Source organism: Mobula hypostoma, chromosome 14 (assembly GCF_963921235.1).
Source record: "Mobula hypostoma chromosome 14, sMobHyp1.1, whole genome shotgun sequence".
Classification (NCBI taxonomy): Eukaryota; Metazoa; Chordata; class Chondrichthyes; order Myliobatiformes; family Myliobatidae; genus Mobula; species Mobula hypostoma.
Genome location: NC_086110.1, coordinates 52,303,500 through 52,331,423, shown reverse-complemented (window position 1 = coordinate 52,331,423; position 27,924 = coordinate 52,303,500). Strand labels below are relative to the sequence as shown.

Genomic DNA, 27,924 nt, shown 5'->3' with positions numbered 1-27,924 from the left:
TGTCTGGTTAGAATGAGAATAAAGTTTTTTGAATCTTGAATCTTATGCCCATAGGATTTTGAGTTTGTTTTCCTTTCATTGGCTTAATTGCACTCTCTGCTGTAACACTGCACAGTTCCCATCTGAGGAATTGACTTGCTCAGTTCCTGGTCCACAGCTTCACTTTGATTAAGCGCAGGAGATTCTACAGATGCTGAAAATCTAGAGGTTTTTGTGTTGTTCACTTTGATTATCCTTCTTTTGTTGCCCTGTGTCTCCTCCTGCTGGGCACAGCAAGATCAGCAAGTATAATGCAAGGAAATTGTGAATACATCTTGGGCAATTTCTGCATCAACTGATACCTCCCTCCCCCGTAACTTTTTAACATGACCTGCATCCTACACTTCACCAGCTATTCTAAAAATAAAACAAAGAGATTCCATGGGAGTTGAAGCACTTACATTTCTGCGAACACATAACAAAGTACCAAAACAGCAAATGTCAGAAGAATAAATCTAACTTACTAGTTCAGAATCAGAATCAGGTTCATTATCACTGACATTTTGTTGTGAGATTTTGTTGTTTTGCAGCAGCAATACATGCAATACAAAATATACTGTAAGTGACAAGAAGAAATATCTAGAAAAATAAATAGTGCAAAAAAGAGCAAAATAGTAAAGCAGTATTCATGGGTTCGTGGATTTCTCCTTGGAACGAGAATTTGATACTGGCTTGGTCAATTCCTAATCAGCCCACCTTCTGTTAGAATCTGTCTGGTGACTTAAACATAAATTTCCTGACAATACTTGCCTTCCAATGTATAAAAAGATGTGCTTTGATTTGGATTACGATAAGGTATTTTCTGACAGACCAAATATGTTGTTGATTATGGAAATAAAAATGATAAAAACCTTCCTGCTTACCACACTTGTACTGAAACATCCCACAGGTTGAAACTGGTGACAGGACAATTGCGTCCTGGACAACTGTGTCCCGGTCAAATGTAGTCCCGGTCATTGGTGTCCCTGGACATTTGCCTCTGCTTTTTTGCGTCCCAGACATTTGTGTCCCAACATATGTATATCTCATATTAGATTTGTGTCCCAATATATGTATATTTCATAAAAAGAAATAATTTTACATATTCATGTATTTTTTAAAATCAAAAACAGTTTTATTAATTAAAAAAGGGATGTAGCATGCATTTTATTGATTAAAAAATTTAATTTATAAGTCCAGACTTAAAAAGTACGCAAGTTGTGGGCAACCCCTTGAAAGAAACCTAATTTTTCCTCAGGATTGTAACGTGCAATTAATGATTGAAGGTGCTTACTGATGTTCTTATTTCTTGGTTGGACAATAATCCCTCTTTGGTAGTCAGTTTTCTTCTTTGTGGCCATAGCTTCCTCTTTCTTCAACACATCAATTAATTTCCAAACAGAGGGGTGTTGACAAGTAATTGAATTTTGGATAGCATTATGCCACCCCTCTAAACGATTGTTAGATCTCAGCAAGTCGTTCATTGTTCGATCATGAACATTCCAAGATTCAATGGAAAAGGTTGCTGCAATCCTGTGCCCACTTCTACTTCCTGCTTGGCCAATGTATGTAATTTCAAAGTATGTGATGAATTCGGGAGGCAAGTCGTGATTTTCACTCAGATCCAAAAAGCCTGCTACCACTTCATTTATCAGAAGGAAAGCTAATGCAGAGAAATATCTAATTTTTAAATTGAATTCTTGATCTTCGTTATATCATTGTCCTAAACCAAGGTTGCATATTCTCTTAAGATGGATTTTGACATATGGAAAATACATGAGTTTATTGTTGCATTAGGACATGTTTCTGCAATACTCTTTCTTGCTCCTAGTTCAAAATCCGTCAGCACTAATTTGGGATTAAGTTGAGGGCAAGTCTGTAACAAAAGAGTGAATAGGCGGTCATATATTTCTTTACTCTTATTGAGTAGAAAATCAAAAACACGGGAAATACTGAATATACCATCTTGGACATGGATGCAGTACAATTGATAATAGATTTGTGGGCAAATTTTGTAAGTGCCATCTGCTGCCCGATTCTGAAATCGTGTCAAGTCATCCAAACCCTCTTCAGAAGCAAAGATGAACATTCTATTTTCATCAATTATGTCAGTATCAATTGCAAGAAACCTTTGTCCAGTGGGGAGAATACAACATTCTTCTGGTATTTCGTAATTACATCTTTGGTTTGGTATAGAAGGAGCATTTTGTGCCTTCTGTCTCCAACGATGAACATTTCTCCCCATTGCAGAGACAGAGGGCATTTCTGCCATTGAAAGTTCATAGTGTTTTGACAAAGTCGTTCCCTTGAGATGTCCTGTTGGTTCTTGTGAGGATATCGCTGTTTCTTTCAACTCTAAAACCGATTCTTTTGCTCTAATTGCAGCAGCAGAAGAACCATGGTTATGTTCATTAATTCATTTTGTTATTACATCGCGCTCGGTATGAACTCTTGCTTTGCAAGATCGTACCACACATCTCCCGTAAGTTTTCGTGCCCACAGCATTTTTCTTATCATAGTGATAGATATAATTTCCGTCATCAACAAGTATGTTTCCACCTTTGCGTGCTTTCAAGAACTGAGACATAGCTTAGTTTCTGAAAAAAAAGTAAATTTAAAGCCAAATTGTAATAGGAAATGTGGGGGTTTGTTTATAAGTAGCTCAGTTGCAAACGAGGCACCCTCATTTGCCTACAATTACCCTAATTGATTAGACGGTTGCTTTTTGAGCTGAGATAAGAGTCTTAGCATATATAACACCAGGTTTGTTGCTAGGGTATTTGTGTATAGTTACATATAGTGGGACGCAAATGTCCAGGGATGCTAATGACTGGGACACAATTGTCCAGGATGCAAATACCCTACTACCATTGAAACTCATTAAATGCTGCAAATGCCCTTCACTCGAACTTTGCAAGAGCTGAAACTTCTTTATGTTGATACTCCCCACTGCTAAACCCACTCTAAAGTGGAAAATGCCGCCAAAACTGAAACGGCCTGTGGTAAGATTCCAACAGCGATGTGACACCGGTTTACAGGAACTATATGCACTTTGATTGGTTTCAGAGCTGACACACAGTCAGGTAAATATTGTAGATTATTGATAAAGGATCACTGCTGAAGGTGACATTAGAAATAAGTTATATTAGTCCTACAAAAGATGCAGTTCACATGCCACTTTCCAAAGTTCAAACATTCGATGTTCAAAATAAATTTATTATTCAAGTATGTATATGTCACCACATATTACCTACCCTGAGATTTGTTTTCGTTGAAGCATTCACAGTAGAACAAAGAAATACAATAGAATCAATGAAAAGCTACAAAGACTGACAATCAATGTTCAAAGGAAATGCAAATAAACAGATAAAAAAAATCTTTCGCCATCCTTAACAGTTGAAAGGAGAAAACCATGGGTTGGTGAATGCAGAAGGGAAAAACCCAGCCAGTTTCTACATACTTCATTCATTACAATGCTGGTATACTTTAGAGGTAGTTACAAACAATCTGCTGGAGGAATTCATTGGGCCGAGCGGCATCTGTGGGAAGAAAGGAATTGTTGATCTTTTGGATGGAAACCCTACATCAGGACCAGATCATGATCAGGGAGGAAGGTGATTGGCAGTACAATGCTTAGAACATCCTGGAGCACAAAGGGCACAAAAAGGGCACAGAGGGCACAGAGGGAATGCAAGATAGTTTTAAATTCGGCATATCCGGAGCAAATAATTGTCAGTATCAAAATAAAGTGCTACAAATCTGAAATAAAACAGAAGACACTGGAAAACCTCAGTAAGTGAGGCAGCTTTGTGGAATGTTAATGCTGCTTCCCTCTTCACAGAAGCTGCCTGACTTGTTGAGTATTGTGCTGTATGATGCTACACACAATAGGCGGAATTGGTAACTTTCTGCTAACATCATTGTCCCTCAGCAAGAACTCCCTTGACCAAATGCAACCGGCAGTTTTTAGGTGTGGGATTGGTTGGAGCGTTTAATGGGTGTCAATGGTCAGAAAGGAATGGCAGAGTGAAAGCTGTGTGCTGTTACTAGATCTGTTGAAAGGAACTTTATGGATAGTACAAGCCATCTTTCAAAGATGATAAGGTAATGCAGTTAAGTAAGGAGGACATTAATTTCGTGTTCAACAGACAGGATGTGATTAGAATGAGCAGGTTGACTTGTGTAAATGAATTGGGGTTGTTAATCACATATACTTAAATCTAGAAAACTACTGTAAAATGTTATATACCTCATTTACGTAGAAGAAGGGCTCGTTTGTTTCTCTGTAAGTGTCATAAATACATCTAGTCATCAGCTCTCGAACTTTTTTAACATCACTGGCCCATGATTCCTGTATAGTGGAAAAGATGTACATGAGATTTAAGTCCTAATAGGTGTTTATTGTTACATGAAAACAGGGTTTTCCAAACTCAGCATTAAACTTCATCTTTGTAAATCTTCAGTTGCTTAGGGAGCAAGACACAAGTGTCAAGCTTACACATTCATAGAATGAAAACTCACTTGAAGGATATCAGCTTTGAGGTCAACGCATCCAGTCTTATTGATCACCAATGGGTTAAGCATGGAGGTGTAATAGCTAGTTCCATGCCCTCACATTTCCTGAGTTTGATCCTGGAATATTTCACACAGCTCTACAAAAATATCTTTGGATCAAACAAATCCTCCTCTTTGTTTAAGGAGTAGCCACCAATAGTATCTTGAAGAGCTGCTCATAAGGTCACTCAGCAGTCCATGTATTGGTGCACAGGAATGACACCATGGGTAGGATGGGGTCTAGTCTACATGACTAGATACTGAGCTAAGGCTTTTGCTTCTTTAGGACCACAAATTTCACAGTAGCTCAGGGCTCATGTCAAATGTTCATCTTAGGTCACCTGAACCTTAGTGTAAGCACTTTGGAGGCAGACCGAAATCATTGTACCACTAGTAGATTTACCTGTTGACTTTACTGTATTGACAATTGTTAATATTCTAATGAGTGCTGGACCTTGAATATATTAACCTAATTTACAACTTGTTCATAACTTTAAGTTAGACCCAATTTTTTTTCAAGGCAAGTTTGATCCTTTCTTGGGATTCTTGCCAAAAGAGATTATTCTCTTATTACCTTCTGTTCATGGAGCAGGAAGCGTTGGAAGTCATGAAGGTACAAAACTGAAGCATTGAGTTTATCTGTTCTTCTGCAGATAGAAAGCAAAGTTAGAAGTCAGACACCCCAAGCTGATTAAAAGTATTTGAGATGTGTGATGGGTACAATGCTAAATTTCAGTAGACCCCAACATTATTTTGTGAATTTTGTTATCTGGGGATTGTACACTTTCATTATTGGGACATAACACCCCTCCCAGGGATGTACACATAAGTTTTAGTCTGATGCTGCAATGCCACACCATCAGAGGCAGCACCATCTGAATGAAATATCGAATTGAGAAACCATCTGATCTCTCAAGTGACTATATGAAACCCTGAACTCTATTCAGACAACAGTAGACTAAATCTCCCTGGTGTCCTGATGAACATTTGATGTTGCTAACAGATCACATATAACACTAAACATTTTTCAATCTTGTACGCACACTGGTCACAATATTCCCTACAAATTAAAAAGAACTGCGCATCAAAAGCACTTAAGTGGCTGCAAAGTGGTTTGTGGTGCCTTGAGATGTAAAAGGCTTAATGTAATTAATTGCAGGACACTTTCTTGAAGGTGTCAAGATAAAAAGTAGATAACTTTAATGATTGGTAGCAGAAAAAAGAGCAGCTGGAGACACCAGTGAAATTCTGAGAGATAAGGGTAGAAAGGTGTCAATGATTGGTTGTGGGCTCTCTGTTTCTTCGAGCATGTCCTGAACCAGGAGACTAAGCTACAAGGTTGACTTCTCAAATGAAAATAAAAATGTTCTTAAGTAATAAGAAGCAACCAAAAATTTAAAATCTCTAAACACAGGGAGATAAAATTGGGCAGCTCAGTGATGGATGAAATGGAGGAATGCTGTGAAACTTAGGTTCATTGAAAGTTGGAATTGCCCTCATCAAGCAGATATGACAAAAACTTTAATTCAATACCAGATAGGATAGTGGGTTTGTAATTTTATAATTTGCATTGATTATTTAACTCAGATTAAACACTTCTAAGGTCTATACTAGTGGTTTAAAGATGCTATGATCTCATACTCTCAAATGAACTTACGACACAGCAGGAGTCCATGATGTCTCCCAGAACAGCGGTTCCCAAGCACCGGGCCGCGGACCGGTACCGGGCCACAAAGCACGTGCTACCGGGCCGTGAGGAAATGATATGAGTCAGCTGCACCTTTCCTAATTCCCTGTTACGCACTGTTGAACTTGAACATAGGGTTGCCAACTGTCCCGTATTTGCCAGGACATCCCGTATATTGGGCTAAATTGGTTTGTTCCACACGGGACCGCCCTTGTCCCGTATTCCCCCCGCTGAGGTAGAGCGTTCCTATGAAACTGTTCATGCCGAAATGGCGTGAAGTGAAGAAGCAATTACCAATAACTTATATGGGAAAAATTTTTGAGCATTCCCAGACCCAAAAAAATAACCTAACAAATCATACCAAATAACACATAAAACCGAAAATAAACACTAACATATAGTAAAAGCAGGAATGATATGATAAATACATAGCCTATATTAAGTAGAAATAATGTATGTACAGTGCAGTCGGGAAGATGAAGGCAAAACCTATTTGTGGGGGGAAAAAAAAATCAGCACGTACGCGCATGCGCACACAAGTGCCCGCGCAAGGCTTCATGGTCATGGTAGTCTTTCCTGGGGTAAAGTGTCCCGGGATTTGACTGCTACTTTTGTCCCTTATTTGGGAGTGAGAAAGTTGGCAACCCTAACTGTAAAAGACATGTTGATGGGAGTTTAACCCTACCTGAACACCCCCCTCCCCCTCCGGTCGGTCGGTCCGCAAGAATATTGTCAATATTAAACCGGTCCGCGGTGCAAAAAAGGTTGGGGACCCCTGTCCCAGAACAATCCCACCATTCCCATCCTCCCACTTATTCTCTAGTAACCCATTCTCTTATATATGCCCATTAGTAAAGCTGGGCAGTTAGCAGCCAGCATATCTTTGGGATGTGGGAGAAAATCGGAACACCCAAGGGAAATGTATCAAGTCACAAGCAGAATGTTCAGTTTCAATTTAGACACAACATAGGGTCAGGATCGAACATGCACCAATACAGCTACAGTCCCTGTACAAAGTATTCATCCCCCTTGGAAGTTTTCATGTTTTATTGTTTTACAACATTGAATCACAGCAGATTTAATTTGGCTTTTTTGACACTGATCAACACAAAAAGACTTTTGTGTCAAAGTGAAAACAGACCTCTACAAAGTGATCTAAATTAATTTCAAATACAATACATAAAATCTTTGATTGCATAAGTATTCACCACCTTTAATATGACACACCAAATCATCACTGGTGCAGACAATTGGTTTTAGAAGTCACATAATAAGTTAAATGGAGACCTGTGTGCGGTCAAGGTGTTTCATTTGATTGTAGTAAAAATACACCAGGAAGGTATCTGGAATGTCCAACTGCTAGCGAGTCAGATTCCCAGCAAAAATTACACCATAAAGACAAAAATCACTCCAAGAAACTCTGCAAAAAAGTTATTGAAAAGCACAAGTCGGGAGATGGATACAAGAAAATCTCCAAGTCACTGAATATCCCTTGGCGTACTGTTAAGTGAATTATCAAGAAATGGAAAGAATACGGCACAGCTGTAAATCTGCAGATTGTCCTCAAAAACTGAATGTCCATGCAAGAAGGGGACAAGTGAGGGAGGCCACCAAGTGATCTATGACAACTCTGGAGGAGTTACAAGCCTCAGTGGCTGAGATGAGAGAGACTACGCATATAATAACTGCTGCCTGGGTGCTTCACCAGTCGCAGCTTTATGGGAGAAGGCAAAGAGAAAGCCACTATTGAAAAGAACTCACATGAAATCTCAACTAGAGTTTGCCAGAAGGCATGTGGGAGACTCTGAAGTCAGCTGGAAGAAGGTTCTATGCTCTGATGAAACCAAAATTGAGCTTTTTGGCCATCAGACAAAACACTGCACATCATCAAAAGCACACCATCCCTACCGTGAAGCAGGGTGGTAGCTTGTGATGGCAGAGAGTGAATGCTTCACTGTAGCAGGCCCTGGAAGGCCTGTGAAGGTAGAGAGTGAAATGAATGCAGCAAAATACAGGGAAATTCTGGAGGAAAACCTGATGCAGTCTGCAAGAGAACTCTGACTTGGGAGATCTGTTTTCCAGCAAGACAATGGCCACAAGCATAAATGGCTTTAAAACAACAAAGTGAATGTCCTGGAGTGGCCAATTCAGAGTTCAGACCTCAATCCAATTGAAAATTTGTGGCTGGACTTGAATCTGACAGAGCTTGAGTAGTTTTATAAAGGAGAATGGGGAAAAATTGCACTGTCCAGATGTTCAAAGCTGCTAGGGACCTAGCCACACAGGCTGAAGGCTGTAATTACTACCAATGGTGCATCTACTAAATACTGTCTTGAAGGGAGTGAATACTTATGCAATCAATTACTTTGTGTTTTAAGTTTGTAATTAAGTTAGCTAACTGTGTAGAAATCTGTTTTCACTTTGACATGAAAGAGTCTTGTGTTGATCAGTGTCACAAAAAGCCAAACTGAATCCACTGTGATTCAATGTTGTAAAAAAAACATGAAAACTTCCAAGGGGAGGGGGTGAATACTTTTTATAGGCACTGTGCGAGGCAACAGCACTACCTGCTGCACCACTGTGCTGTCCTCAAACATTCAACACTATAGTGATGGAAGAATTCCTATTTCCCCAAACAGACAGAGAAAAAAATCTGCTTACCCAAGAATAAACACAGATCCCTCCACTTTAAACATGTCAAGAATCTAGAAGAGAGATACTTTTGAGTAACACATTTTAATTTTAATATTTATTTTAAACAACTGTGAGGCAACCATGAAAAATGTCCATATGAACACCGATCAGAAATTACAGGATAGATTTTTTTTAACCAGTTAGAGCAATTCTGCAATTCATTCGCCCAAATAAAACCATGAAAATAACTACAATGTTATAAAATAGACACCTGACCTTAAATTGTGAGCCTTGATTTTAAATCTAATTGAGCGGCCATAACTTGAAATGGACTGAAGGCCAAGTAGTAAAATGCCCAAGCTCTAATGTTATATTCTTAGTCCATTGGGAAGTCATACAGTAGGCTTAAGAGTAGTCTACATTTTAGGATTGGGTGTTGGACCATCCTGGAACATCTACACAATTAAGGGCAAGGATAATAAAGTACAGGTAATAGTTAAGGTATGGAAGCCTAAGTTTTTCTTAAACTATTCCTGCTTCCACTAATCCTGCATGGAAAATTAAAGGCATAATTTTGGAATTATTTTATTGGAACTGCTTGCACTTCCTGGCATAAACCTGGCAGCTTAGTAGAACCTGATTTCTGATTCTGACATTGTGAAAGACTTGCTTGAAGTGGGCAGCCTTTTCGTCCGCCCAGCTCAGCTGGAGAGAATTGCAGATGGTTACTGCTGTTCAATGGAGCAACATTTCACTTGCTCTATTTCTGTCTCTTTGCAACTGACTCAAAAATCAGGTTTGATTATGTGGTCGTGGTCTGTCTGTCTGTCTGTCTCTCTCTCTTGCAATTGACAGTGACACCAATGCCATCTATATAGATTGGAGATCTGGAGGCCGCAGAGACTGGAAAGAGATTGCTACATTTAACATTGAAATGAGCGAAGTACTTAAAATAAAACATTAAAAATGCAGGGATGTCAAATCAAATATCTGAGTAATAATTGGAGTGTATTAAGGTACATATTTAATCATTGATTGATTGATGGTTTTATTTCGAGATACAGCATGGTAACAGGGCCTTCCAGCACAATGAGCCCGCACCACACAATGACGCCCACGAGACCAATTAACCTATTAACTGTTATGGCTTTGGAATGTGGGAGGAAACCGGAGAGAACCCGTGTAATCACAAGGAGAACATACACACAGCAATGGAATTGAACCCGAGTCACTGGCGCCATAATAGCATGATGCTAATTGCTGTGATATAGATGGGGACTAAATGAGCTTTGGGGTAGCCACTGATCTTTAGCTGAACACCATAATATGATAACTGAAACTGTTGACGTGACTATGAATGATTAAAAATGATTAAAGAGGGGTTCCCACTGAATTTACTTTAAGACAGTTTTTGAAACTTAAAAGCCATTTCACTAATTCTTTATTTTTTTCACCACTGAAGAAAGCGTTTTATAATCAATAGTAATAGCAACTTGTGAACGAAGTCTGGTAATACATACAAATTATCCTTCACTTTCTCTGTAACTGTAACATTATACCCTGCATTCTGTTTTAATTTTCTTTTGTACTATCTCAATGTAATTAATGTTTGAAATAATCTATCTGGATGGCATGCAAACAGAAGTTTTTCACTGTATCTCAGTACATTTGACAATAATAAACAATTTATCATTACCAATTAAATATCATGATATGTGAATTACACTGCCGTGATTTACTTACCAACTTCTGGCTTTCAAACATTAGGTTCTTGTAGAAGTGGTGAAAGTGTTCAAAGCTAAGATCATCTTTAGAATTTCCCATGTCCTGAAAGCATTGACAGTGGTTATTTTGGATAAAATAATGAACATTGACTCTCCTTAACAAAGAACCTTCAATATCTGGTACAAGAATGATGCTGTTCCATAACCCACGGAACCTGCCTTGAAACCAGTATAACTGTGACACTGTTGTGTGCAGACTGGCACAAAATGACAGAAAATGAAATAACAGCCCAGATATAAACTCTCGTCATTCTAAACATGAACAATGGCAAAGCATTTTCTCAAGATGAAACCAGTTCTGTCATGCCCTACTTTTCTTCAATAATAATGGACGAGAGAATTGCAACAGCTGATGTTCTTTCACCAGCATCGATCAAATGGGTGCTCAGAGTTTAGAGAACATAACGGAGAAATAGATAAATAAAGCCCACTTTACAGAAATTACTTCGGAAGTACTGAAAATTACCAAAAATGAAGAGTAAATTTGACATGGAACAGATATTAGTTCTAACTTGTAAAATGGTATATATACTTTTGAGCCTGGGTTATTGAAGAAAATCAGTTTCCAAAGTTATTAATCACTAATGGACAAATTATTACAATGAACATATTATGCCTTGATATACCAATCCAAAGAGTAATAAAATATCTATCTTATCAAGTAGTTTTAAACCGCTGCTGGATAGTTTAGTTGTGGGATGATCCATAAATGTCACTACTTTAAAACAGTCCTGGCACACTTGGAGTAAGCTTCTCCACTACTTAAACTGCTAACTGTAGTTGTATTAATCCATCAATGAAATCCTTACTCTTACGTTATTGTGGTTATTGAAACATCTGCAAAAGGGCTGAATCACAAGTCATTTTGGCTGACATCCACACTAGAAAATATACCTGAATTATTATCCGAAAATTATGTTCTATTGCTCTAAGCACAATGTCTTATCATTGCCCCAGCATTTGCACTTTGTATTCAGTGGCTGACACACCGCACAGAGGAGTGGGCCCAGTTTCTGCAAAAGAGACAGCAGACACACAACAGACACCTATGGCTGTCCTCTCCAGACTCCTTCACTGAAGGACATGGAGATCCTTCATCGGCACAGCAAGAACTGTGAACTCCATGAGCACAGGAAGCCAAAAGGCCTCAGTGCTCTAAAACTGTGAGAATCCTTCCCACTGTGGAATGACTGACTTGAACTCTTCCAGACATACAATGATAATGGCCACATGGAAATCATAAACTCTGCATGCTGGGGATATGTGTAGAAATATACTTTGGATGGCTTATGTACCAAGTATACCATAGTATAGAAAGCTAGATTTTATTGTTAAGATGAAAGAATGCAATGCCCAAGGTAACGAATAAAAATGATTAGGCTGCTCCTCCAACATAGCACCACGTAGCATCTAGTTTACCTCACTGAACTGCTTATTTTTTAAAAATCCGGGTAATCATTTGCACAGATCTAGTTTCTGCAAACAGAGATGATTTCTATCTCCCAGGTAACTGCAGTTTGGACACACTATTCTACAGTCATGTTCCAGGTAAATACATAACTTGCAAGATGCTTGTGGGCTGGAGATGTTGTGCAGTATGAGACTTCTGTGTAGCCTGAATCTGCTTTCAATTCTCTGATCTTTGTGCTGATTTTGAACATTGCCACAGTTATGCACCATCTTTACCTCGACATCATTAATGGTAATTATTGTTTTTTTTAAAAACACACCAAAGGTGAAAAATAATTGAACTATTCAAGTGCAATCTAGTAGAGAACAATATTAATAGGATCAGTAATGTCCTAAATAGGTTAAATGGAAGGTCTACAACTTGAGATGTTAGTGTAACAAACATACACAATGCAGGATAAAGTCAGCAGACCAAGTAGTGTCTATGGAGAGGAATAAATGGTCGATGTTTTGTGCCAAGACCCTTCATCAGGGTGTTAATTCTATCTTTCTGTCTAAACATGCGATCTATTGAGTAATTCCAATATTTTCTAACTTTGGGCTGAAGCTTAAAAGCAGAAAAAGTACAAAATTTCTCACTTGACTCTTGTTAGAAGCTATTGAGGAAATCTAAACCTTCAATGCAATTTTTCCTGGAATATGCACCCCCAGCAGCGAATACAAGGCAAAACCCCAACACAGAAATGAAAACCAAGTTTCAGAATTTTTAACAAACAAATAAGGAAGGAATAAACAAAATATAGCAACTTCAGAAACAGTAATTGGCAAAAAATGTAAAGGATAAATACCCCCATCTTGTCCTTAAGGAACTTCACATTTGGTACTTTGAAATTCACTTGAGGTAGCATTATCTTCAGCTCCTTGAAGGTGATGCTGAAAAAATGTAAGAAGTTAGTTGATTCAATCATATGGGAAAGAAGCCAAATATAGAAAGGTAAATTCACAAATCACGCACTCCAAGTCATATGTAAGGGAAGCATGGGTCAGACACTAAGGTCACAATGCTTCCACTACAAGTCTTCACCAGGGAGTGAGAGCTGGGAATTTACTCCATAAAGTAGGAGACATACCCATTGCGGTGGATATTCACTGTCTAGGGCCAAAAGGGAGCCTTGTTTTCACCATGCTCAGTGTTCTACATACAGCAGTTGACACTTGTAAAGATCAAAGGGCTGTTTCTGAATAAGTTAAAACTTCCAACTTATATTCCTTGCTTAGCTTCTGATCATAAGCGGGAGCCAGTCTTCAGTTCTCAATATAAAAAACAAGCTTTAGTCAGTTTGAAGTTAAAAAGACGGCTTTGAAAACAAGCTCTTGTTCACAGCACATGGACTAACTGCTAAAGAGGTGCAGTGTAAGATAATGGATTATTTAACTGAGCTTGTTTCAAAACAGACAACAATGACTGAGTTGTTTAGTTTAAGGAAGCTTACAGACCAGATGGATACTATCATTTAGTACATCAGATAGCTGATCTATTAATAACTTAGAACGCTTGTTTATTCATAGAGTCAGCTTCACAGCATTAATTGTGGGTACCTGGGAGTTCTGTCGCCGGAAGCTTTTAGACCACTTGCATTAAAATGTAAAAATATCATGTGTGCAGTCACCCAAGTGGCAAAGAAATTGTATAAACGTAGACAGCAGTTCAGGCTTTTTAGGAATGGTCCAGGAATATACAGAAGAATGACGGAAACACGAGGTGAACCAGAATCCATCCCTCTGTCTTCGGTTTTTGTGACGGATGACTCACGAGTTTGTGGCTTGTGGGTACATCTTTATAGCTTATGGGAATTGTTTCTGTGTTTTGCAAATCCTTCCTGTTTTAGAAACAGTTTGTAATTTGGATTTCTTTTATAAGATAGAGATCTTCTGTGAGTTTTAAATGTGTTTTAAGAATGTTGTGTGAATTTAAACATGCATCACTGAAAATAAATTGTACTTAATCTGAAATTATGTTCTCCTTGGTAGGGAGGGGGTCCTACTGCCCAAATAGTGAATATTGGCAGCTAAACTCATCATGAAGGATATACAGGGAAGTGAACTAGTCTTTGAGGGTTGGGTAGTTGCAGTATAAGCTCCTTTTAGTGAGAGTACCCGTGGCTATTTATATCAGATACAGCTTGAGGACTTTGTTTGAGTTGATAACTTCACAGTCAGCAAACCCAATACCATCATATCATCAGTACACATAGGCTAAGGCCAAAGCAGTTTTTAGCAAGCTGGTTGAACAGATTAATTCTATCCTTGCATTTCAGAATGAGAATTTTTTTTTATTAGAAGCTATTGAAAAGAAATTGAATTGAGAACATATTGGAGCATTTAACAGTGATGTATTGCTATTCCACCTGGGATGTATGGAAGCAAGTGGCATTTCAACTAAATCTTGTTATGCCAAAGGCAAGGCCCAGAAGGACAGTTGTCTTTTTCTGAAATATTGTCACTCCCTCCTTCTTTCACTGCAAGTAAGAAATGATCCCAAAATGATGGAAGTTTCTTCCAGAGCTGAAAATCCTACAACAGTGTGTGTGAAAACCTGCAATATCAATTAATCTCAAAAGGATTATAAATACTTCACTTAAAATTGTAAAATGGCAGAGTTTTCTGCCTAAAGCAACAGAGCAAACTGTATTTTAAAGGCAGACTGTTCCTGCATTTAAGTGGAGAACTGAACCTATAATATTTTTCTAAATTGAAAAGTATCTTCACTTGAAAATATTTGGAATGAACTCCAGTTTAGGTGAAATAAGTGGCTAGCAAACAAGCTTGGGGTATTCCATTCACACACTCAAAACTAAGCGTCTAACTAAACCACTGGTTTGGCAATTCCTCTGAGTGATGGAAGGGTGAGAAAAGATATGGAATGCTGAGAGTAAAATGTAATCCAAAATAAATTTTAAAAAGCAAGGTGAAATTAGTTGCACATGACATAGACCATTAAGAACCTAAGTTTCACTACTACACTAAAACTCAGTTCTTCCAAAAAAAAACAAATTCAGTTCTTTTAAAGATTTTTTTTAAGCAAAGCACCGTATCACAAAGACCATATATGTAAGGATTTTTATGCTTAAGCCCAGATGAGGCACGTGATTACAACAAACCTGTCAAACAAGATGAATTTCAAAGGTATAAGGAAAGATGGATCTTCCAGAATGCCTGATTTAAGTAATTTTTGAACTCTGAATTATTTCCATTCCTAATGTAGAAACATAGAAAACCTACAGCACAAAACAGGCCCTTCAGCCCACAATGCTGTGCTGAACATGTACTTACTTTAGAAATTACCAACGGTTACCAATAGCCCTCTATTTTTATAAGGTCCATGTATCTATCCAGGAGGCTCTTAAAAGAATCTATCATATCCGCGTCCACCACAGTCACCAGCAGCCCAATCCACACACTCAACACTCTCTGTGTAAAAAACTTACCATTGACATCCCCTCTGTACCTGCTTCCAAGCATCTTAAAACTGTGCCCTCTCATCATCTTAAACATCTCTATCAGGTCACCTCTCATCCTCCATCGCTCCAAGGGAAAAAGGCTGAGTTCAATCAATCTATTATCGTAAGGCATGCTCCCGAATCCAGGCAACATCCTTGTAAATGTCCTCTGCACCCTTTCTATGGTTTCCACATACTTCCAGTAGTGAGGTGACCAAAACTGAGCACAGTACTCCAAGTGGAGTCTGACCAGGGTTCTATACAGCTGTAACATTAACTCTCAGCTCTTGAACTCAATCCCATGGATGAAGGCGGCCAATGCACCTTATGCTTTCTTAACCACAGAGTCAACCTGCACAACAGCTTTGAGTGTCCTATGGACTCAGACCTCAAGATCCCTCTGATCCTCCACACTGCCAAGAGTCTTACCATTAATACTATATTCTGCCATTATTTCTGACCTACCAAAATGAACCACTTCACACTTATCTGGGTTGAACACCATCTGCCACTTCTCAGCCCAGTTTTGCATCCTATCAATGTCCCGCTGTAACCTCTGAAAGCCCACCACACTATCCACAACAGCACCAACCTTCGAGTGATCAGCAAATTCACTAACCCATCCCTCCACCTCCTCATCCAGGTCATTTATAAAAATCACAAAGAGAATAAGTCCCAGAACAGATCCCTGAGGCACACCACTGGTCACCAACCTCCTTGCAGAATATGACCCGTCTACAACCATTCTTTGCCTTCGGTGGGCAAGCCAATTCTGGATCCACAAAGCAAAGTCCCCTTGGATCCCAGGCCTCCTTACTTACTCAATAAGCCTTGCAGGGGGTATCTTATCAAATCCCTTGCTGAAATCCATATACACTACATCTACTGCTCTACCTTCATCAGTGTATTTAGTCACATCCTCAAAAAATTCAACCAGGCTCATAAGGCATGACCTGCCCTTGACAAAGCCATGCTGACTATTCCTGATCATATTATGCTTCTCCAAACATTCATAAATCCTGCCTCTCAGGATGTTCTCCATCAACTTACCAAGCACTGAAGTAAGACTCACCGGTCTGTAATTTCCTAGACTATCTTTACTCCCTTTCTTGAACAAGGGAACAACATCTGCAACCCTCCAATTCTCCAGGATCTCTCCCGTCTCCATCGATGATACAAAGATCATTACCAGAGGCTCAGCAATCTCCTCCCTCACCTCCCATAGTAGCCTGGGTTACATCTCATCCAGACCTGGTGACTTATCCAGCTTGATGTTTTCCAAAACCTCCAGCACATCCTCTGTCAGGAAACCTTCCTGAACACACCTAACAAACTCCACTCCATCTAAACCCCTTGCTCTAAGGAGATTAAAATCTCCCACCACGACAACCCTGTTACTATTGGGAGGTCTATAAAAAAACACCCAGTAGAGTTATTGACCCCCTGCTGTTCCTAACTTTCATCCACAGAGACTCAGTAGATAATCCCTCCATAACTTCCTCCTTTTCTGCAGCCGTGACACTATCTCTGATCAGCAGTGCCACGCCCCCACCTCTTTTGCCTTCCTCCTTGTCCTTACTGGCATAGGGAACATCTTGTGAAACACAAGAGATTCGGCAGATGCTGGAATTCCAGAGAAACACACACAAAATGCTGGAGGAACTCAGCATTTAAGGAAATGAACAGTCATTCTGCTGATAACGTGATACTTCATCTCTAAAATAAGGACTGTTTATTCATGCCAATAGATGCTGTCTGACCTGTTGAGTTCCTTCAGCATTTTGCATGTGTTGCCACAGAGAAAACCTTGGCCATTTCCAAAAGGGCAGCATATATTAAGCATTTAACCATTGAAAGGTTCTTAACAAATTTCCTGATTTTGTCCAGTAATACATAGCAGGTTATTCCTATCAGTTTGGGTCAGTCTTGGATTATTTAAGGAACATGTACACAGATTTCCACTGATAGTAAACTGCAAAGTTGCTTCAATAACTGTATATTAGATATTTCCAAAGATTCACTATTCCTTGAATGAAGAAATTTCTCATCTCAGTGCAAACTGGTTGATCCACTTCCTAAATGCAGATCCGTACATTCTTTTGATTTCTCAATTGAACTGTTGAGAAGACAGCATCAGAATGGAACATTTTCCAGATTGAAATATTGTAGTGGATTACCAATTAACATGAAGGATGCTTTATCTCCAAAATAAAGATAAATTTTGTCTGTTCAGTAGTCAACCCATCACCATTGCTTAGTTATCAGTAAAGTGGTGGAAGGAGATAAGAACAATTTCATATACAGGGAAAGACTCACAAATACCTTGCTTACTACTGCTGAATGGTATTAGAATCACTTGACGCTGGTCTCTATCTCAAACACATGTATGCAAGATGTGAATGCCAGAGGAAAGGAAAATGGACTTTCCTCTTTGACTGAGTATAAAAACAATGATCCCTAGGAAACATGATGCAGAGATAATTCTAATTATCAGAGGCCTGTGATTGCAATTTTCAGGGAGTAACTTTTAGTCCAGATGTCAACAGCTCCTTTGACTAAAAACTCGCTTCAGTCAGGAGACAGATGCCAATAGTTGCTAAGAGCAAAACATGGAAGATGTTCAAACATTAGTACAGTAGATAAGTGATAGATTTGACATATGACGAGTCAGTGGCAGACAAAGACAACCTTGGCCAACAAAAATCCCATAATTCCCTGGTCTTGGGTAACACCTGCATTTCCATATCCACACCATTATCAAGAGACAAACTTGGCTCAACCAGCCTACCTAACACTGCGGTTCGAGAAGCACAGAAAGTCAATGAACTTTACCTGATTCTCCTTGTGTAGTCCACAGAATAAAATTGTTTCCTCAGCCAGCTGAAAGTGACAGAAAAAACATATCAGAATGGGAAGAAGTCACAAAAGCATTGTTACGTTTTCACTTGTGCATTTCCAGCACCAGATTACAAGGCAGCAACAAGAGGACATATGTCACAATGCTCTATACCAAGAATTAAAAGTAGTGCAGTGTCAAACTGCAATCAATTGCTCGCAGAATTTCATGCAACTCCAAAGAACACTTCAGATTTTTGAGATCTTCTAACATAAATGTTATTAATTTTTGTTTATGAAGTTTTATATGGGAGTAAACCAGTATTGAATGGAACTGACTTTATATTTCTTACATCCTTCATGTACACGAGGAGTAAAAATCTTTATGTTATGTCTCCATCTAAATGTGCAATGTGCAATCATAGTAATTTATAATAATTTATAATAACTAGAACAATCAATGTAACACAGAGACACTCAAATCAGCATGAGTTAATCAGTCTGATGGCCTGGTGGAAGAAGCAGTCCAGGAGCCTGTTGGTCCTGGCTTTTATGTTGCGGTACCGCTTCCCGGATGTTAGCAGTTGGAATAGATTGTGATTGGGGTGACTCAGGTCCCCAATGATCCTACAGGCCCTTTTTACACACCTGTCCTTGTAAATGTCCTGAATCATGGGAAGTTTGCAACTACGGATGCATTTGGCTGTCCGCACCACTCTCTGCAGAGTCCTGCGATTGAGGGAAGTACAGTTCACATACCAAGCAGTGACACAACCAGTCAGGATGCTCTCAATTGTGACCCTGTAGAAAGTTCTTAGGATTTGGGGACCATACCAAACTTCTGCAACTGTCTGAGGTGAAAGAGGCACTGTTGTACCTTTTTCACCACACAGCTGGTGTGTACAGACGTGAGGTCCTCGGTGATGTGGATGTTGAGGAACTTAAAGCTGTTTACCCTCTCAGTCCCAGATACCAAAGGGGTACACATCACTCTTTTGTCTAGAAATTGGATTTTACCCATATTTGGTGTGCTTCACATGCACTGCACTAATACCCATTCAGATCTCCCAGAGGATATCATCAAAGTGGCCAACAATAGTCTAAAGCACGACCTAAATCCAGGATCATGTAACACCAGATGAAAGTTGCCTCAAAACCTACTGAAAGCCACGGGTTTTCTGTGTTGATCACTGGGAAGGTAGTCAGATGTGAAAGAAATTCTCCCCATAGCTTTCACAAAGGTGTAAAAGGTTGCCAGAGAAATGAGGAAAATCATTCGTGAGGCAGAACTTGACAATTAAGTCCCATACAATGCATGGCTCATATCACTGTTAGACCACTGTGGCACAAATCTCAACACATAGTGTGAATGTGCATGGTATAAATAGGCTTAAACCAGTGATGGAGTAACTTCCTTTGCAGCTTAAGGACCTTTGGCATTTCACCAAATAGTCTATTGAACAGATACACTATAGAAATTATCCTGACTGGTTGGTAATTGTCTGAAATGCATGCTTTGATAGGGAAAGTGACACAACACAGCATCTGGCAACACTGTGAGCTCTGTCTCAGAAGCTGACATCAAAACATCCTTCAAGTGCATAAACCCTCACAAAGCACCAGGCCTTGCTGGTGTACTTAGCAGGGTACAGGAAATCAGTGACAACCAGCTGGCTGGAGTGTGCAAGGACATGTAACTGGAGATTGCAACCTGCTTTAAAAGGGCATTAGTCATGCCCACGGCCAGTTCCCTCAATGACTATTGCACTGTAGCACTCACAGCTACAGTGATGAGGTGTTTTGAGGGGTTAGTCATAGCTAGAATTAACTCCTGCCTAAGCTAGGACCTGGACCCATTGCAACTTGCCCACCGACCCAATAGGTCTAAAATTGTACAATCTCACTGGGCCTCCACACAGCCTTAGACCACCTGGACAACAGCAATACCTATGGCTGGCCTCTGATTACAGCAACGTGTTCATCCCCTCAACAAGCTTCAAACCCTGGACCCTCTGCAACTGGATTCTTGACTTGCTTATCAATCAGTGTGGATCGGAACTAACATTTCCTCTTCGCTGACAATCAAGATGCACACTTAGCCCAGTGCTCTACCCTCTCTACACTCACGACAATGTGCTTGGGCGCCGCTCAATCATCATCTATAAACTTACAGATAACGTCACTGTCATTGGCAGAATCTCAGACTGCGGTGAGGAGGCACACAAGAGTGAGATAGCTCAGCTGGGGTTGAATGGTGTCACAACAACCTCGCACTTAACGCACGTCCACAGAAATGATTGTGGACTTCTGGAAGGGAAAGTTGGAGTACACGTACCAGTCCTCAATGAGGGGTCAGTGGTGGAAATGGTGGGCAGCTTCAAGCTCCTGGATGCCAACATCTCAGAGGAGCTGAGTCCAACACTTTATTGCAATAATGAATAAGGTAAGCCATTAGCTCTACTTCATTAATGATATACTATCTCTAGATTTGGTATGTCACCAAAGACTTGTAAATTTCTACAGATGGAGAACATGGTGACCAGTTGCATCATAGCCTGGTATGGAACCTTGAAAGCAGAGCATTTCAAGAGACTGCAGAGGAGTGTAGACACAGCCAGCTTCGTCATTGGCACAATTCTTCCCACAATCAACAACAGCTTCAAGAAGTGGTGTTCAAAAAGGTGGGCATCCATTATTATAGACACTCAGCATCTGGAATACGCTCACTTCAAGCTGCTACCTTCAGAGAGGAGATACGCGAGCATGAAGACCCACACAAAACGTTTCAAGAACAGCTTCTTCTCCTCCGACGTCAGATTTCCGAACAGCAGATGAAGCCACGAACACTACCTCATTATTCCTCCCTTGCACTACTTTATTTATTTATTGTAACATAATAATATTTATGTCTTGCACTGTTAACCACTGGCACAAAACTACAAATTTCATGACATATCACTGATAATAAACCCTGACTCTGATTCTGAAATTATCCTGACTCATGGCCTTTTACAGCAATTTCAATGCAAGTGTACATAAGAAGCTGTCAATAGTGGTCACAGCTTCGTCCATCAGGGGCACAGCGGTCCCCAACATCAAAAGCATCCACATGAGGCACAGCCTCAGGAAGGTGGCATCTATCATCGAGGGTACTCGTCATCTGGGCAACATCCTCCTCTTACCTCTTCTATCGGGCAGGGGGTACAGAAGCTTGAAGCCCCACACCATCAGGTTCTGGGACAGCTACTTTTTTTTTTTGAAACCATAAGGTTCTTGGACTAACCTGCTCAACTCTAATCCTCCCTCAGCTATTGAACACTGTGGACCACCTTTTGCAGTACAATGGTCTTGCTTCTATTTTTTTTTGCACTGACGTCTTGCCCAGTCCTTTTCTTTGCTGTATTATATTGCAAATGAATAATGTCTGTATCAGTTATGTTCTGATCCTATGTGCATGTGATGCTGCTGCTAGTTTTACACTGTAGCTGTACCTCACTGTACTTATGACAACAAACTTGATTTGAACCAGCGATGAGGTGTTCACACCCCGATCATTGAAAGCTGAGGCAAGCAGAAACTGGGCAGAACGTTGGAATGGAGACCCGCTTGTTGCAGTGTGCTCCAAAGCTCACTTTGTCCATTTAGTAGGCGCACCCAAAAGATCCAACTTTTGTCAGAATGGTATAAAACATATAGTGCAGGAAAAAATGCAGAATTGCATCAGACAAGATAAGATGAATTATACATGAGAGTGCCCAGGTTAATTACCCAATGGACATAATATCATCCAGAAATTATTAACAGCGGGATGTAATTCAGGTTAAATTACTTCCTTGCAGGTGCAAAATGATTTAATTTTTCTATGCATGAATGTATACTGAAAAATTACTTGCGTGTTCGATACTGTTTCAGGTTTGTTTGTATAGAAAAGCAATCGGCGAAGAAACTTAAGCACGAGACTGCCATGCATTCCTCTACCTTTCGATTAGTAACGGTGTTGGCGCACATTGAGCTTCTTGGTGGAGGATTTCCAGACCCTTTATCCATTTGGAAGCTTCTTCTTTTGAATTAGCTGTAGAGACAGAAGACAATTGTGAAACGCTTATCAATGCTTTTTTCAGTCAGTTCACTTACAGCCGTAGTTAGACCTGCAAGGTGAGTGCAGTTAACTCAAAGTAAATTGATATAAAAAGAATCATGCAGCTGTACCATATTGACAGTTTTGCAATGTGCTGTTATGAATTAACCCAGTATATACAAGGAATTGTCAACACTAATTCGCTCTCTTTTTGTACTGTTTTAAAATATATTCTTAAAGCAGTTTATATTAATTTTTATGTACTACATTTTGCTGCGGCAAACACAGAACAACAGGTTTCACAATATATGTCAGTGATAATAAACCTCATTTTGATTCTGAAATAAATGATTTAAGCACAAGGCAAAGTAAATAAAATCTTAATTATGCAAAGACACAGACACCATTGGTTGGTGCATTTGTGGAGTCAGTCAAATAAACTATGAATGACAAGCTTTGCAATTGAATGTGAGAGTAACAACCACAGTGCTGACAGACCCAAAGGGTCAATGAAGGATGATAAAGGTTTTCCTCACTCACAAATGAGAAGCAAGGGATTTAAGAATCTCAGGTTAGGAGATATTAGAAGGACACTTTATGTATTTAGAAGTTACAGTTTTAATGCAGAGTTTTCACAGATTTGACTAAAAAGTCTGTCTGCATTTTAGTCTGGGATGGAGCATTCAAACTAAAAAGCAGACAAATCCTTTGCCCCATTTGCCTGACGTCAGGTAACTCGGGCAACACTCAGCAATGTCAGAGACTGATCAACACCTCCACCCATAAACTCGATCACTACTTTATTATTTCCCATCAGTCACCTTTTGTACAGTCTAGCCTCACTTTATGGACGTACAATCAATGTATATAAGCTATCATATGTATTTATATTTATTGTGCGTTTTTTTTATTGTGCTCTTTATCTTTTGTGTTTTCTTTGTGCGGCAACAGAGCCGGACTAACAATTATTTTGATCTCCTTACTCTCGTGTTAGCTACTCACCAATGAGAGGGAACTTGATGATGGTGAGGACAATATGAGTGAGGTTGATGTTCTGGAGCATGCTGATATTAAGGGAGAGGAGGTGTTGGAGTTGTTAAAATACATTAGGACAGATGAGTCCCCGGGGCCCGACGGAATATTCCCCCGGCTGCTCCATGAGGCGAGAGAAGAGATTGCTGAGCCTCTGGCTAGGATCTTTATGTCCTCGTTGTCCACGGGAATGGTACCAGAGGATTGGAGGGAGGCGAATGTTGTTCCCTTGTTCAAAAAAGGTAGTAGGGATAGTCTGGGTAATTATAGACCAGTGAGCCTTACGTCTGTGGTGGGAAAGCTGTTGGAAAAGATTCTTAGAGATAGGATCTATAGGCATTTAGAGAATCATGGTCTGATCAGGGACAGTCAGCATGACTTTGTGAAGGGCAGATCGTGTCTAACAAGCCTGATAGAGTTCTTTGAGGTGGTGACCAGGCATATAGATGAGGGTAGTGCAGTGTATGTGATCTATATGGATTTTAGTAAGGCATTTGACAAGGTTCCACATGGTAGGCTTATTCAGAAAGTTAGAAGGCATGGGATCCAGGGAAGTTTGGCCAGGTGGATTCAGAATTGGCTTGCCTGCAGAAGGCAGAGGGTGGTGGTGGAGGGAGTACATTCAGATTGGAGGATTGTGACTAGTGGTGTCCCACAAGGATCTGTTCTGGGACCCCTACTTTCCGTGATTTTTATTAACGACCTGGATGTGGGGGTAGAAGGGTGGGTTGGCAAGTTTGCAGACGACACAAAAGTTGGTGGTGTTGTAGATAGTGTAGAGGATTGTCAAAGATTGCAGAGAGACATTGATAGGATGCAGAAGTGGGCTGAGAAGTAGCAGATGGAGTTCAACCTGGAGAAGTGTGAGGTGGTACACTTTGGAAGGACAAACTCCAAGGCAGAGTACAAAGTAAATGGCAGGATACTTGGTAGTGTGGAGGAGCAGAGGGATCTCGGGGTACATGTCCACAGATCCCTGAAAGTTGCCTCACAGGTGGATAGGGTAGTTAAGAAAGCTTATGGGGTGTTAGCTTTCATAAGTCGAGGGATAGAGTTTAAGAGTCGCGATGTAATGATGCAGCTCTATAAAACTCTGGTTAGGCCACACTTGGAGTATTGTGTCCAGTTCTGGTCACCTCACTGTAGGAAGGATGTGGAAGCATTGGAAAGGGTACAGAGGAGATTTACCAGGATGCTGCCTGGTTTAGAAAGTATGCATTATGATCAGAGATTAAGGGAGCTAGGGCTTTACTCTTTGGAGAGAAGGAGGATAAGAGGAGACATGATAGAGGTGTACAAGATAATAAGAGGAATAGACAGAGTGGACAGCCAGCACCTCTTCCCCAGGGCACCACTGCTCAATACAAGAGGACATGGCTTTAAGGTAAGGGGTGGGAAGTTCAAGGGGGGTATTAGAGGAAGGTTTTTTACTCAGAGAGTGGTTGGTGCGTGGAATGCACTGCCTGAGTCAGTGGTGGAGGCAGATACACTAGAGAAGTTTAAGAGACTACTAGACAGGTATATGGAGGAATCTAAGGTGGGGGCTTATATGGGAGGCAGGGTTTGAGGGTCGGCACAACATTGTGGGCTGAAGGGCCTGTACTGTGCTGTACTATTCTATGTTCTATGTTCTTGTATACATTAATCAATCTTGAATAGAGACACCCGAGGAGAGAGTAACACCTAGAAGTATTTGCTAACAGTTTACAACCTGTTTGTAATGAAACGCAAGGAGTTCAATTGGATCAACATTAATTGGCAGCTCAGGTTCAGATGTATTTATCATGTGTATGTTGAAATGTACAGTGAAATGTGTTATTTGCATTAACAACCAACACAAGCTAACAAAGTGCTGGGAGCCGCCCACAAGTGTAGCCACACATGTCAGTGCCATCATAGCATGTCCAATGCTGAAAGAGAGCCAATATCCTTCAACGGTCGAGAGCTCTCATAGCTATGTTGCTAATTAAAGACGCTTTGGGGTTTGATCCGTGACACCTACGCACTCGAAAAGCTTGAGTCGTGAGAAGGTATTCATTGGAGGACAAACAGGGCAAGGACCCCACCAATGGTACAATAAAACAAAACACACAAAATGCCAGAGGAACTCAGCAGGTCAGGCAGCATCTATGGACACAAATAATCAGTTGATGTTTTCGGGCCGAGGCCTTCCTCCGGTCCTGAAGAAGTGCCTGGGCCTGAAACGTTAGTTCGTTTCCATAGATGCTGCCTGACCTGCTGAGTTCCTCCAGCATTTTGTGTGTGTTGCTATAGATTTCCAGCATCTGCAGATTCTCTTGTGTTTATCATTTGGCGCTATAAAGCAACAGAAATGTGGTTCTGTGGTCATGGAGTTGAATTCTTTTTAAATGAATGTCAGGAAGCAAAACTTCAAAGAAATCTAATGTACATTCTACACGTAAATGACAACAAATAGCTCAAAAGTGAAGATGTCCCTGGGAGACAATGGTTAATTTCAACAAGGCTGAAGCACTGATAGTAAATAGATTTTATCATTTGGTGGAGGATGCAGATCAGAAGGCAAGGACATTTGGAGGCTGTTGAAGGTTTGAGAGAAATGGGGGTGTCTACATGATCAGAAGTTGACAACACTGTTTTAAAACTATGTTTTAAAATCTCCTTGAATAATGTCTTCCATTCTCCTTTCAATATAACCCCTGAAAATGAGTAATATTTTGTTTTCTAACTGATTTATAACGTGTGATTGCTCTATAAATGTTAATGTATTGCAAGTTAGGAGATTGCATGACACACTTAAGAAAGATAGAGAGGTGAGTGAGGAAATGAGAAGTTGGTAGGCGTGTTTTCAGTGTTTGTGCGAGAAAGATGAAACATACCAAGGCGTCAGTGAAAGGAATCTAGATTCAGTTTGTGTGAAAGTGTGTGCGACTGTTTGCTGAGGTGTTCCGTATTTGAAAGTAGCTCTTTAAAGAATTTATATTAAGTGTATACTCTTCCTCAGAGGTGAAAACTATTGTGATCCTGTCATTGCTTTTCAAAGTGTTCAACTTTGTACAGTCTTAGAAGTAAATCTGAACACTTTAGAGTGAACAGCCTTTAAGTGCAGATATTGCAACAAACACAACATGCTGGAGGAAATCAGCAGGTCTGGCAGCATCTATGGAAATGAATAAACAGTCAACATCCCAGGCCAAGACCCTTCATAGGACTGGAAAGGAAGGGAGGAGGAGGAAGAAGGACAAGCTAGAAGGTGATAACCACACCCACCTACCTCCACTTACCATCTTCTAGCTTTTCCTCCCCCGCTTCTTAATTTAATATCTTCCAGTCCTGATGAATGAATCGGCCCAATATGTCGACTCTATTACTTTCCATAGATGCTGCCTGACCTACTGAGTTTCACCAGTATTTTGTTTTTGTTGCACCGTATTTCTAGCATCTGCAGAATCTTCTGTGCTTATGATTTGCAGATAATGCTCTGTCTTCTTTTGACAATAGGACTTCTTGACAACTATGTAAGATTAATAGTGTAATGAGTATGATATGGCCTTGAAGACAAAATTCTAACTTACAGTGTTTGGTTTTAAATTAATTTACCTTTGTGAGGTACAACTGAACTATGGATAGAAACTATTTTTGTTGCATGCAATCTAAATTCAACTGAGTGGGATCACTAACACAGTTTGATTCAATTACTGTAAGAATGGGAACTAGTACTTCCTATTCACACTTTCCTCATGGACAAGGAGAAGAAACTATAAATGTCAGAAAAGAGATAAGGAAAAGATTTTGTCCTCTTCCTCTATTTTAAGTTGAAGAATTTCCTTTATACTTTAAGGGCAGACCTTTTTGAAAAGCTTGTTTAAAATGGAAGACTTCACAAGTTCTGTGAATCTCCAACCTAGTTATCCTCCTTATGCAAGAGCGTTGGAAGTTTTAGTAATACAATAATGACTTCCTTCAGTATTATTTAGTACTTGGAAACCCACAGGCGCCTAAAGAAAAGATGGCAATGTTGTAATTTACTGGAGTTGATTGCAAGCACGTGCTCTCTGTCTCTGTCTCTCATTCTGACTTTCATCAGGTAGCAAGTATTGATTTGAATTATATTTTGAGAAATAAAGACCCAACTTCCAAAATAATTCTATACAATTCTGGTTTATGTATGGTGTGAATTATGACAATCTCTAATTATGGATTCAAAGTGCCCACATATTAAAGCAAAACACTTCTCCAGTTGATATTTTTGGAAACAGTTCGAGAAAGAGTAGGATGTAATCTCAAATGCAAGCTTCCTTAACAAGTTTCACCTATCTAACAAAAAGAAAATTATTTTAAAAACAACCTATACAGCAAGATCAATGGGCTGTTTATTACAATCTCTTTAGCAACTCTAAAATAACTGTTATT

At 39.8% G+C, this 27,924-nt stretch overlaps 1 protein-coding gene across 1 annotated transcript in view; it reads right to left on the bottom strand.

The window, feature by feature from the left end:
- Positions 1-27,924, bottom strand: part of plcg2 (phospholipase C, gamma 2) — a 217,113-nt gene that overhangs the window by 47,328 nt on the left and 141,861 nt on the right. The window contains exons 3-9 of the mRNA XM_063067131.1: positions 22,401-22,494; positions 18,420-18,467; positions 12,936-13,020; positions 10,637-10,720; positions 8,921-8,964; positions 5,147-5,219; positions 4,268-4,369 (exon numbers count right to left, since the gene is read on the bottom strand). Coding sequence (XP_062923201.1) covers positions 4,268-4,369; positions 5,147-5,219; positions 8,921-8,964; positions 10,637-10,720; positions 12,936-13,020; positions 18,420-18,467; positions 22,401-22,494 — 530 coding nt within the window. The remainder of the gene's footprint in view (positions 1-4,267; positions 4,370-5,146; positions 5,220-8,920; positions 8,965-10,636; positions 10,721-12,935; positions 13,021-18,419; positions 18,468-22,400; positions 22,495-27,924) is intronic.